This window comes from Pezoporus wallicus, unplaced genomic scaffold, assembly GCF_028554395.1.
Source record: "Pezoporus wallicus isolate ANWC-B61680 ecotype Strahan unplaced genomic scaffold, APGP_CSIRO_Pwel_v1 contig_6401, whole genome shotgun sequence".
NCBI lineage: Eukaryota > Metazoa > Chordata > Aves > Psittaciformes > Psittacidae > Pezoporus > Pezoporus wallicus.
The window spans coordinates 1,861,943-1,874,916 of NW_026638608.1; the positions used below are offsets into that span (position 1 = coordinate 1,861,943).

At 48.0% G+C, this 12,974-nt stretch overlaps 2 protein-coding genes across 3 annotated transcripts in view; one reads left to right on the forward strand and one right to left on the reverse strand.

Annotated features, from left to right (window-relative positions):
* Positions 1–12,974, reverse strand: part of LIMK2 (LIM domain kinase 2) — an 80,528-nt gene that overhangs the window by 35,407 nt on the left and 32,147 nt on the right. The gene's annotated exons all lie outside the window — the stretch shown is intronic.
* Positions 5,833–12,548, forward strand: PIK3IP1 (phosphoinositide-3-kinase interacting protein 1). 2 transcript variants are annotated; one of them, XM_057411465.1, is made up of 6 exons: positions 5,833–6,036; positions 6,177–6,293; positions 6,417–6,533; positions 8,536–8,721; positions 8,846–8,924; positions 10,953–12,548. In XM_057411465.1, exons 1-6 carry the CDS (start codon positions 5,949–5,951, stop codon positions 11,158–11,160), a joined length of 795 nt encoding a protein of 264 aa, XP_057267448.1. In that variant the 5' UTR covers positions 5,833–5,948; the 3' UTR covers positions 11,161–12,548. The 2 variants fall into 2 exon arrangements, with proteins under 2 accessions (XP_057267448.1, XP_057267447.1); XM_057411464.1 differs by having other exon boundaries at positions 5,838–6,036; positions 6,414–6,533.

Consider the following 12,974-nt stretch of genomic DNA (forward strand, 5'->3'; position numbering starts at 1 on the left):
GAGTACATATAAACATGTGGTTTTGCTTCTGGCCTACCTACATCAAGTGCTAGGTCATTAGTTAAATGCACTGTGTTCTAACTCAACGCCATTATATTCTAAAGAGGTAAGTGAAGTAATGGGGCATACCTTTATTATACCTTTGTTCCTTCCTGGTCTTTTTGCTTCCTAGTGGTGGTACCAGTTTGAGCCCTGACTTTCTGAAAAATGGCAAACTCAAGACCAAAATAACAACAGAGATTTACCCTATTCTGTAAACATACTTAAGGAACAGTCTTTAATTTGTAAATAGATGTAAAAAAAGTCCATGTGCATATATAAGATTAATGAAAAGGGCTATCTCTGCATGCCTATGGCATATGTGCAACCCAAAAAGCCTTTCTACACAGGAAAGAAAAGGCAGCTTCCCAAAATAAACAGCTCCTCCCATAGCCGCCAGGCAAACACCTGTGGAGAGAGGTCTTTTACAGAAGCCATGTGCCAATGGTTTTATCTGCTTTCAGGTCAGCTAAGAAAATAAAATCTGGAGAGGAGAGCTCTGCATTGTAAATGTCCGTGAATCCAGCGCTCTTGTGAGGAAACACTAGTAGCTCTACTGAAAAGGTTTGGTCTCTGCTTCTCTGCTCACATGCTGAATTACAAAGAGACCCATTACTAAATGGGGCACTGCTCTTACCCTCATTTGAGGCCTAGTCCCAAACCCTTAAATAGATAAGAAAATTAATTTGGTGGGGTTTTTTTATGTTTACAATCTCACTGCCTTCCTGTTGTCATGGGATATGGTTCACTTGCTTACAATGAATGGTTGTACTATTTAGACATGCATTTTCATCAGGAATGGGACATTTTGCATATTTAAGTGCAACTCTAACCTCATGCTTTCCACAACAGAATCTAACTCTTACTTTGATAATATTCCATGATTATTAGCCCAGAGTTTTGGTCTGTCCCTTTTGGTTGTGCAGTCAGCTTCCACAGTGAGTGAGGGATTGAAGCATATTTAATAATCCCATCCAACTCCCTGGACGTTAATTTTGAACAGATATCAGAAGAGAAACTTTACTTCCTTTGACTCAGATCTCCAGATGTTTTGGTGCTGCCTTTTTCATGTTTCTTGTGTGCAGATAAACATTATTTTTAGATCAGCATTTCCTAACAAGAACACACGTTGGTTTATCTGAGTGCTCAGCTTTGTTAGCTACTCCTGTGCACAACAGTGAAGTGAGGAACAAGAAAGCTACAAATGTACTTTTCTACCTTAAAAAAAACCCCAACAACATAACACTTTCTCCTGGTTTTCTTCATGGATTGATGCTTATTTGTACTTTTCATCTAAGTGAGCACTACACAGGTAGAACAAGACCTTCCGTGCATGATTTCCTCCCCTTGAAAAACTATATTTCATAAGGTATGTATTGCATGTCTGAAGCTTACAAAGCACTTTGCAGACATTTAATCCTGTCTTTGTGACATAACTAATATTAACACGGAAAACTGAGGCAGAAGCTTACCTAAGGTCAAGCAACAAATCAGTAAAATAATTCAGAGTGAGGCTCCTGTTCTTGATGCAGAGACCTGTGTATCTTTCACAATAGCTTCCCTTCCTCCACATGTAAAAAATGCACGCTGGTTTTTGTCAAGAGCGGCCTGCATGTGTAGCAAAAATACATCAACAAGGCAAGTGGGAGCTGACACATCTTTGTACCTCATTCCTAACATTATTGTTACAGTTTTATGATACCTTGCTAGGAGACACACTCCCTGATAGCAGGGAAAAGCAGTGTCCAGTCCAGATACCAAGTTCAGAAGGCAGTGGAGAGAGCTATGGGCTAGGATCCAAGCTGAGCCCCTTACTACAGGGAATGGTGGAAACGCACTGGGCAGTTTGTGACCGAAAGAACACAGAAATGTTGCTGTTAGAGGCCTCAGCGTGTGAAACTTCTCAAATCAGTGATTGCCAAGAGTATTTAGTGCTAATCTCTTAATGGGAGGAAAGCATAGCTGCAGTGCTGCTCCCCCGGTAAACAATAGAGCCCCGATTGCCCTCCTGAGGCCTCTGTCCTTTTCTTACAGCCCACACAGAACGCTCATCTGAGAAGGCACTTTGAGTGAGCAGAGCAAACTCTGAACCAGTCTGAACCAGTTCAAATATCACATATGGTTGTTTTGCTTCTGCAGACTTGTTAGTCCTTGGAGGCTGTGGCTGGCATTTACTTAGCAATAGCTCATGCTGTCAGATTGAAGGGGGAGGGGAAAGCCTTTCCTTGAGCATGTCAGCAGGGGGATACAAGAGTGCAATCAGAGATTTCTCTATCGCTCCACAGACCCCTTTGTAGTGACTGTCTTGATTTTTGGTTATACTCGGCTTAGTTTCATAAACCAATATCTGATCCTTTTGTTGCAGCTTTGATGTGGGTTTTTTCCTTCTATTCAGATTGTTTCTAGGTTAGGAATAAAGCGTATTTCTTCCAGACTCCTACATCATTGCTTACAGAAGCTTTCTTACAGGTGAGACACACAGTTATTTTCAAGATCCAGAGGCAACAAAGGAGTAAAAAAACCTGCTTTTTGGGGAGATGCAAGTACTTACTAGTGCTTAGTAATACTTGATGCTTATAGTTTTTTAAGCTTTAAGCACAAATTGGTCTAATATTCTGTTCATAGTCTCAGAGTGTACCATCTTTATTCTCAGACACCATAATTTATGAAGGAAGCAGAAAATGGTTCAGAAAAACTAGTTTTGAGGGGAGACTGGAAGAATTGTTTTGATTTGCCTAGAAAGAAAAAAGAGGAAGTTATGGGAACATGACATATGCCCTATTACAAAGAGGGCAATGGTCAAGTTTTTCCATTTTAAGCAATCCATGTTAATTTGGCTAGGAAAGAATACTTAGATTAGAAAATGTATTTTGCTTACTCTTCCCAGTATCTTATTTAGTAAGATTAAGTAACAAAGTGTTATAATTCTTTCATAGGAAGATAGATGAACTTTTGCCCTGAAAGATCTGAATGTACTTTGTTGTGGCTAGAGGAGGGTGGAGGGTTTGATGCTTCGAGCCCTTCTAAAGCTGCAGGGCTGTGGTTGCCTCTCTTTGCACAGCATACTGTGCTGTATGTTAGCTCCCTGCTTCTTCTTAAGAAAACTCTCAATACACTTTGAATTTTTCCACAGGTGAAAAAGTAGAGCAAACAAACAAGAAAGAGCAGTTGGCAGACAGGAGAGAGAAAAAGCAGACACTGTTCATTACGGAACCTGTATAAACAGCACAAAGGTACCAGCTCACAGCTGAAACTGGTTCACACTGAGTTTAGGGAGGATGCTTAATGTTTTTTATTCTTAAAAATAGCATATATATTCCCCCCTGAAGTGTTTGTGGATGTGTTGTGGCACATGTATGTGTACATACCCACAGAATTTTACATGTAAATATCTGAGGTTATAGCTGCAGAGCTATTAGCTTACTTATAGTTTAGATAGTTATTTTAAAATCAAGTCCTAGGAAGTAATGTCAGGTTTAATCTCTAAAAGTGTAGCAAGAAGAGCAAACCCATTCCCAAACAGCAGAAAGAGCAATTGAGCCTGCCTTTGACAGCTGCCACCTGGCATCTTATTAAACTTAACTCTGTGAAACTGGCAAGCATGAATCTTCCCTCATCCTGGAGAAAGCCAGAGATGAAAGAGAAATGATTCTGCTTAGAAGTCAGTGGTGGAAAAGGCTTTTATCTTTAGCATGATTATGGAGGTTTTTGCATTTCACCCAGATTCCCTATTGTCCTTCTGCACACTAGAAACTCAGATTGTTTGCTGAAACTTGGCTGGGTGTAATGAGAAGCGCAAATTTCACTTGTTACATAGCAGGAGAGAGAGCTGGGAAGGTCTGAGGTTTGTTTCCACAGAGATTACTGCCCAGCGTGCAGATCTTGGATCAGTATGTGCAGGAGGAGGTGCTTTCTGTGCATGATGACATGGAAGCATTGGTTAGTCTCATGAAATGAGCTAAAAGAAATTAATTGTACAGGCTGGCAGCCCTCTGCAAACCGTTGTTTTGGACAGACTGTGCCTCTGGATGCATCTGTGGCCCTGCAGTTTCTGACTGCAAGGAATTTGTCCCATAAAATCTCTTATGAAGAGCTATTACAAACAGAAGGCCTGATTCAATAGCCCTTATTAAAAATTCTTGCTTACTCCAGCTAGCCTTGCTTTCACAGGGTGTAACTGGAGAGCATAAGGAATGTAGAGCTCAGTGTCTGTGCAGACAATGAGCATGACGCCATAAAGCAGACATCTTAGCTGGGGATGTCAGTCAGGACTGACACACACAACTGTGTTTTTGTTTGTCTGTGGTTTTGTTCTACAACCTGGCTGGAGGGGTTTTAAATCTGACATTATTAAACTAAATTTACTGTAGTCATAAGTAATATTGTTGAAGCACGAACCACGCAAAAGGCTGAAGGCTTATGGTTTCATGTTCAGTGGTAGTGCTGCTTAATTGACCTGTTTTCCTCGTTCCCCCTCTGTCACGCTGGTACATCTGTCTTTTTTGTGGCTCTCTTGTGGACTGGATGCAGCAGGGTTAAAGGAAATGTGACCTGGGAAGAAACGGGCAAAAGCTGGGTTGGATCAGCATCTTGAGCTTGCTTGTGAGACCTGTAGCAGCCTGACAGAGAGCACTGCCAGCATGGAAACATCTGGGAGTGGAAAGAAAGGACTGCTGCTCCTGCCCTGCAAAGCGGTTCATCATACACTGAATACAACATGCAGCTTTTTGGCATTTAATCACTTTTTATGTGTTCAGTGGTTTCTATGTGATTTCAAAGCACTTTAGAAGAAGGGGGCTGCCCTGTCTTCTTCTGAGGAAGAGGGCTTGGGTTGTACTTCACGAAACAGGAAGGGAAAGCGCAAAGAAGGGAGGCTGGCACATCGGCCAAGGTCAGCAGGAATTCTGTGGGAAAGCCAGAAATAGCACCGTGCTGCAGGCCTGTGACTTGTCTACAAGCCTATCAGTTGGCCCAGGCCACTTTTAAGAGCTTGTGGTCCAACAGAGCCAAGCATTCAGCGGCTTGTTTTGCACTGGTGTAAACCAGAAACGTTGCTGGTGACTCCAGATGTGTACAGCCACTTCTAAACACCTCTGCCTGCTTGGAGACAAAACTATCTGTTGTTAACACTTTGAAATGTCTGCAGAGAGTCTTTATCACGGTAGCTGGATGCCTGCAATATAATCACTGTAAAGCATTTTGGGGCTGTTTGCTTTGTTTTTCTATAAGCAGGCACAGCTCTTAAGATTATGTGGAGTCAAAGGAAATCAATCGATCAGCAGAGGTAAGGCTGTAAACCTTAAATGTGGAGGTGCATGGCTTCCGTGGTAGCATGTACCCCCCACTCACGGCCTCTCTCTATAGGGCTGAGAAAACCAAAAGGGAGAATCAGGGCAGGAGAATCTGGTTCTTCGGGGTGGCTCTCTAGGGGAGACAAGACAGCGATTTTAGGTCCCTGAAGACAAACGCCCCGCCACAGTCGGCGGTTCAAGCCCAGCTCTGTGTCGGGAGCCTCGTCTCCTGGCCCACAAATCTCCTGTGGCTATCGGGGACAGGGCTTGGGGAGCCTTTCCCCGTGTTTCCCCCGAGCCAAAGGGCCCCGCGGTACCGAGCACCCATCGCTGCGCCCGGTCCCGGCGGGACGGGGAAGCCCCTGCGGAGGTGAAGGAGCAGCGGCGCATTCCCGGCCGCCCCTTTCCCCTCCCGGGGCTTCCCCGACGGGGCCGGGTGTTGCCCGGGGGCGGGCGGCGGCAGCGTTAGGACCCGGCGGCCGCTGCGGGGCGGGGGGGGGGGAAGCGCAGCCCGGCGGTTGTTTACCGGGGAGGGGAGCGGCGGGGCAGGTCTCGCCGCGGAGCCGAGCTGCGCGCCCGGGCTGGCGGCGGCTCCTCGCCTCCTCCGCTGCGCCGAAGATGCTGCGCGGGGGTCCGCGGCGGGCGGCGGCGGCGCTGGGCGTTGTGCTGCTGGGCTCGCTGGTGCTGGCGGCCCGCGGCGCTGAAGGTAAGTGCAGCCCGGGGGAACCGGCCTGGCTTTGTGTGGGGGACAAAGGCCGGTCTCGGGAGGGGAGGTGTGCGGATAGCGGCCCGGGGCGGCGGGGGCTGCCCGGCCCACCCGCATGGCTTGGCCTCGTCTCTCCGCAGAGTGCCTCCGCGGCAACGGCGCGTCCTACCGAGGAAGCCAGCGAGTGGCCTCCGGTGGTGCCCCGTGCCTCAACTGGCTGGCGGTGCGGAGCGGCCCCGGCGCCGCGCTCCCGGCAGGTGGGTCCGGGCAGCGGGGCGGGGGCTCGGCGGTGGTGGTGGTGGTGGTGGTGGGGGATGTCGAGGGAGCGGGATGCCGGGGCCGCGGGGTCCCCGCGCTGACCACCCGCCGCCCTCCAGCAGCCGCCGAGGACCACAACAGCTGCAGGAACCCGGACGGCGACGCCGCGCCCTGGTGTTACGTCCGAGGCGCTGCAGGGGTCCCCGAGCGGCGACCCTGCGACATCGCCCCGTGCTCAGGTAGGAACGGACCCCGTCGGCCCCCTTCCCCTCTGGCCATCCTTAGGGCACTTCCCTCCCCCCCGTCTCCTGCCGCTGGGCACTGCCTTTGTCCCTAGGGTGGGGGACCCCTCTGCGCACAAACAGCCCCTGACCATCCCCGGGAACGGAGTGTACCCGAGGATCCCCTTCCAGCTGTCCCTTCTGCTTGCACATCTGCTTCCCAGCCCTGCCTCGCTCCACCCCCAGAGCTTTTCCGTTGGTGCCAGAAAAGGTCTGTGCAAATCTTTGAGCCCCCCTGCCCTCTCTTGTCACTGGTCACTGTTGGGCTCTTTAGCTGTATTGAGAAAGCTGATCTCTGGGCATTTAGGAACTACAGAGACGTTGGTAGGCTGTTACTATGGGGCATGTTACTGCTGTCTAAACAAGCGTCTTGCTGCTAAACGGGTCCCAGGGTGAATTTGGATATGGGGCATAGGGCACACACACAACTCGGAGAAAATGGGAGTTGAAAGGAGGACAGTAAGAAACAATCCCCGTGATGCTGGATTCCTCATGGATAGTCAGGATGGGAAACACTTTGGCATGAGAAGAACTGTAGCTGAAGCCTGTTTTCATGGAGAGGAGATGTCAGTACTGACTGAGGCCAAAGTAACCACTTGGGTTTTTTTAACTGTTTACTTATTTCTGAGTTCCTCAAGATGTACACACTCCACTGTCCCTCAGGATTGCTGTCATTTGCATGTAAACACTTCTCCCCACACATACACTCTCCCCTTTTCTTCACTTTGCTTGGTTTTTGCCTGGTTTTCCCTACAAATGAAGCAAAACAAATGTGCTGCTGCCAAGACCCTTGCACAAAACAGTCCTGCAGCTTTGGGTTCAGGAGAGTTACCTGACCTTTCAGCCAGTACACCATTTGCATGTTGAAGGGATCTGGCTTTTTATCAGGAGTGGGCACCTTTTTATTGTAGTCATGTCCTGCAGCTCCCCTTAGTTCAGCTTCTGTGGCTGTGCAGTGCAGGAGACCCTGACTTCCTAACTCCCCTTCTGTACTTCCATTTCACATTCCACTGAGGATTCAAAATGGCTGCAGATAGAAAATCCACATGGAGTTACTGCCAGCTGTGGGGTGAGATCCAGGTGGAGGGATTTTTCAGGTGTGGGTGCACACCGTGCATGGCATTTCCCAAAAGAAGGGATTTTTGTTCAGGACAGGTCCTAGGTACCTACTTTCCACTGTCATAGCTTTGACTGTGCTATAGCTTCCATTTTAACTATGTCATGAAAGAAGGAACTACCTTGAAAATCTGCCAATGCTGTAGATAAAGAATCCACAGGACTTGGAAGGAGTCTGTGCTATGAGCATCCACCCTTTTGCAACTTTGAGCTCTGGCTCAGGAGGAACTTGCTGTACTTAACACTAGTCAGTGGCTGTGCTGCTCTGATTTAGCCTGTCCATCTTGCTAGAGGAGTTTGCTACAAGGCTGCAAAGAGGGGCTGGGTAAGAAGAATGTCTTCTTACAGGGGAGAGAGACTCCCAGCTGGAGTCTCCTGTCAAACCTTCCCGTGTCAGGAAGATTGAGGCAGAAGAGAGATAAATAGGCTCCTGGGAGATTCAGGATGGAGATTCTCATAATCTTGTTCACGTCTGTTCAGCATGATTGAAGCTGCAGCCTGTATATTGATTATACACTAAATGAAGTCATTGTGCATCCCCTGGACTCATGCCCTGAACCCAGGGTTTGTTATGCTGTGTCTGATTTCTGTCTCATCTCTGGTGGTGCTTTGCACTCTTAGCTAAATAGGTTTGTGTGAAAGCGAAGTGGGGGGAGGTGGACATTTCTGCTCTGCTTTGGTAGGATTTCTGGCAAGAACTTAAGAGGGAACAAGAGTTTGTCAGTGTACTTTGAAGGCGGTTCAGTAATACCAGTCTAGATCTGTCCCACTCACAAGGCGTGTGTTATTTTGAAGTACTCACCAATGCTTGGTTATACTGTATAGCTCCTTTTCCTCTCAACAGATGCTACAGCTGCCACAGCCCCAGTCTCTACAGAAGAAGCTGGTACTTCCGAGGAGGTGGATCAGGTGTTTGAACCAGCTGATACCTTGCCCTCCCGGAGTGAGGCAGCAGCTGTGCAACCCGTCATTGGGATCAGTCAGAGAGTGCAGATGAACTCCAAAGAAAAGAAGGACTTAGGGACACTAGGTACAAACTCAGGATCATGTGATGGATCCATTCCTCTAATTCTGGCAGGACAGATTTATTTTGAGGCAATGCTATAGCTGGATCTACTGTCTCTAATTTTGTCTCTTCCTTTCTCTCTTTACAGGGTATGTGCTGGGGCTGATCATGATGGTGATAATCATTGCCATTGGAGCTGGCATTGTCGTGGGATACATCTATAAGAGGTCAGTAGCTAGTCCTTTATTCAAAAGCTGGAAGCATGAAGCAGTGTAGAGCAGGAATGTCCGAGCACCTGCAGATTACCAGATCCCAGTGAAAAGGCAGGCAGTAGCATATGTTGCGATACAGCATGTTGTGCAAGAGTTTCGCTTGTTGAACTGAGGAAAGAACTATTTAAGAGTTAATCCTGTTCTTCTCCATTTCACCCATCAGCATGCTCTTCTGTCCCATGTAAAGTTTCAAACTCTGCCCTCTTATTTTTTGGCTTTGTGCGTGTGTGTGCACGTGTGCTTTGATGTGGTTTTCTCACATGCATCCAGAGGAGCTGATTTTACGTAAGAGCTGCAGAGAACAGATCCCACGTGCCCTCACAGGAAGTTTCTTTTGCGAGCAGAGAAAGAACAGTCCTTTTAGCAGGCCACCTGTTCCCCTGGTTTCTCTAGTCTAGCTAGCTTTAGAAGAAAAACAATTGGCAAATTCCTTGCCACTCATGCATTGTATCCTATGAAGCTGCATATCAAGTAGCACTTTTTTTTTGGTCCAGGTTCATTTTGCTGAAGCTATCGTATACTTTAAGGTCAGTTTTGGTTCACACTTAAGTTATTAGTTGTTCATCCAGTTCGCTGTGTTGGGTAGAAATGCTTCTGTAGCTCAGCAGTTTGAGGTTAGTGGTAATAGCAAGCAGCTTAGTTGTAAGAGACAGGGCAGGATTAACAAACAGCAGTGAATGTCCCTGCCGCAAGTGAAGGGCCAGGCTGCCTCCTCTGGGAGGGTTTGCTCTGTATTTTGGCTGCTTGACAGCAGTCTGACACAGCCAAGCAGAAGGAGCTCTTTCCCAAGCTGGGACATGTCCTTATGTAAGTGTTTATAATAAATGCCGACAGAAAAAAAACAGAGGGAGGAGTGTTACATAAGGGGCAAAACACAGCGCTGCTTGTCGAGGAATCTGATGTGAGGTGTCGCTTCAGAGAACGCTGTCTCGTATGCTGGCAGGAATGCAGCCACTGCTGCACGCTTGTAGGCAGCTTTGAGAAGCAGCCAAACTGCTCATGTGCTGACAGGAAACCCCAGCAGCTCTGCCTGGTTGGGATCACAAGCTCCAGGAGAAGCGAGCAGTTCTGTCCCATCGCACTCCTGTCTTTGGTGGGAAGAAGCAATAGACCAGTGTTGGGCTTTGTCCAAATGCAGCTTTGCTTCCTCAATCCCAGAGAGCTCAGAGCAGCGCTGCAGTGCGGGTTTACTGTCTCTCTTCTTGCCTTGCTCTAAAAATTGCATGTGCAAGCTGGCAGGTTTGGGTAGGTGTGGTGAGAAACCTTTAATGGGTTTAGTAGCTTCTGATATACATAGCTTTTCTGGAGACAACGTGCTATTAATGCCATCCATTTTTAAAGCAAGACAGTCTTCCTCAGTACAAATTACAGAGGTTTTGCCTCCCTTAGCAACAGGCTGAAGACTGAGGCAAGTTTGAGGAACTGATTGTGGTACTAAGCTGAGAGTTGCAGTGGCAGAAGGCAGGGCCAGCTCTGAAGTAAGCTTTACTACTTTCAGGAATGGCTTCGTTTTGTTACACACATTCGTTTGCTGCAGCAAAATGCAGAATCTGTCACCACTTCTGATACCTGTTTCTATCAGATGAAGCAGGTTATAGAAGCTCTGTTCCACAGCAGTGGGCTCTCTGCTGTCTCACTGCTCCTCTGGGCCTGCACTGGGCAGTTCTGTAGGACTATAAGGTATAAGGAAACACTTGTCAGACCCATAGTTTGAAGAACCCTGGCTTTACCATCATGATTTAGCAGTCACAATGTCAGTGAATATGACAGTTTGAGGGAGGAACAAACTTCACCTGGCTGCTCGTTGAATGGGGTCAGATGGGGTCCTCTGCTTACAGTAGGGAATGTTTCTGGCCCTTTGTGTGTAGCTGAAAATGTTTCCTACAGAGTTCCTTGTTTTCTGTTGTATTATGTTTACTGAGACTGCCTCCAAGCAGTGGCACCCATGTACATCTGTTTTGTTTTGTTTTGTTTTGAATCTAGGGGGAAAGACCTGAAGGAAAAGCATGAACAGAAAGTATATGAGCGTGAAATGCAGCGTATCACACTGCCATTGTCTGCATTCAGCAATCCTGCCTGCGAGCTTGTAGATGAGAGCACAATCGTGGTGCACACTAACCAGACACCTGTGGAGGACACGCAGGATGGTGGTGGCCCACTCATGGGGCAGGCGGGTACTCCTGGTGCCTGAGCAGCTCGGGCAGGAGCAATACAGGCTGAGCAAAGCCTCCAGCTTCCCACTGTGAGTGCGGGGGGTGCGTGTGTTCATTTCTATTTTGTTTTCTTTTTGATGAAAGCCAGATGAAGGTGATGCAGAGGGAGAGAACAATGGGCTATTCATCACGATCTGTTTGAGGGGCACCATTCAGTGCATGACCAGCTGGGGACTGGTGCGGTGGACCCTGCTGCTTCCTCCCACCTATCTCCATGGAGTGCCAGGGAGCTGGGGGGGATGATGGGCCAGGCTCTCATGTGGTCGCAGATCCCACAGCCTGGAGCGTGGTCTTGGCTTTTTCTGTTCGTTTCCTATTTAACGGTGTGCACTGTTACTTAAGTTTCAGCCTGGAACCCCAGGAGGGAGCAGTACTACAGGGACTGAGGGGAGCTTCGTGTCAGGCTTAGCTTGGTAATTACACTGATTATAGTTCCTGCCTTTTTGCTTTAGTGGCTGAGAGCTGGAGACGCTGTCCAGAATCCTGCTACTGGATTGGTTTCTTTTTCCAAGAAACAGTTTATTTGGGGGTTGACTTTGGCCAGGAGCTGTATGTTTAGCCTAGTTTCAGTTTGGAAAAGCTCTTCTCAAGCTATTGATAAATCCAGGTCTTCCAGGGCTGAGGCCAGATCTCCATTCCCCTGTGGTGCTACATGAACAGCCACAGTTGCAGGTATCCAGGTGGTCTGTGCCTCCTGCTCACTTAGAGCAGGAGACCAAAGGCCAGCAGTAGACAGTTGTGAAGAAAGCAAACTGCCCTTCAGTTACCTACAGCAGGTAGAGCACTGTGGATAAATAACAGCCTCTTCCGAATTCCCTTGGCTTTCCACAGAGCCAGCTCTGGACAGAGTGGCCAAGCAGCTATGGAGGTCACTCTGACCATGACACAGCAGCTCTTGCTCTAAGGGCAGGATACAGCAGCTGCTCTTGCAAGATCCTGAAGTTAGAGCATGGCTCCTGGCTCAGCCTCCTTCACACGCACTCAGCTTGTGCAGCGAGACCACTTGCTTACAGAGCCTGGCATTTTGTAACAACTTTTATTAGCATTTCAGGGGGTTTGGAAGGGATGGTTGCTGCAGTCTCCCAAAAGGCACTAAGGCAAGGCCAGTTCAGGGAAACACCCATCCCCACCTCAGGGGATTCAAGCCATTCAAGTAAGTTTTCTAGCCATCTGCTTTATCGCTGTGGGCCTAACAGGGAGCAGCACTTGTCAGCAGGGGTTTTAGCATTTGATTCAGAAAAGGGAAACGTTTTATTTTTAAATGCCTTTGAATACCATTTCTTTGTAAAATGTTTTAAATACCTCATTATGAGAAGGTGCAGATTGTGCTACCTTGGATTAAAGCTTAAAAGAAAACTGCAATGTAGTGGACCTGTGTGGACTGTGGCTCATCCGTACATTCCTCCTGCCAGAGCAGCATCCTTTTGCTTATTGCAGACTTTGAATTGAGAAGAAGGTAAGATGTCATGTCAGTTTGCCAGGCCCCAGGTAAATCCCTACAAGCAGGGCCTCCACTCACCAGCACTGACAAGAGGCATGGAGCTTATGTCCTTGCTGCCAGCAGCTGGTCTTGGGCTGGGACGCTGTTCCTGAAGAGCAGCTGTGGGTCTGTGAGCTGTGCTGACTAAATGGGCTGGCCCGTGGGAAGATGCTCTCAGTTACAGCCCCGTCCTGCCCTGACACAGGTCAGTTCTGCTCTGGTGCTGCTCAGCAGCAGCTCCATTCCCCAGGGCCTTGCAGTGGAAAGCATGACAGGGACAGAGCACAGCAGGTTGCGGGAGGCACTGACATA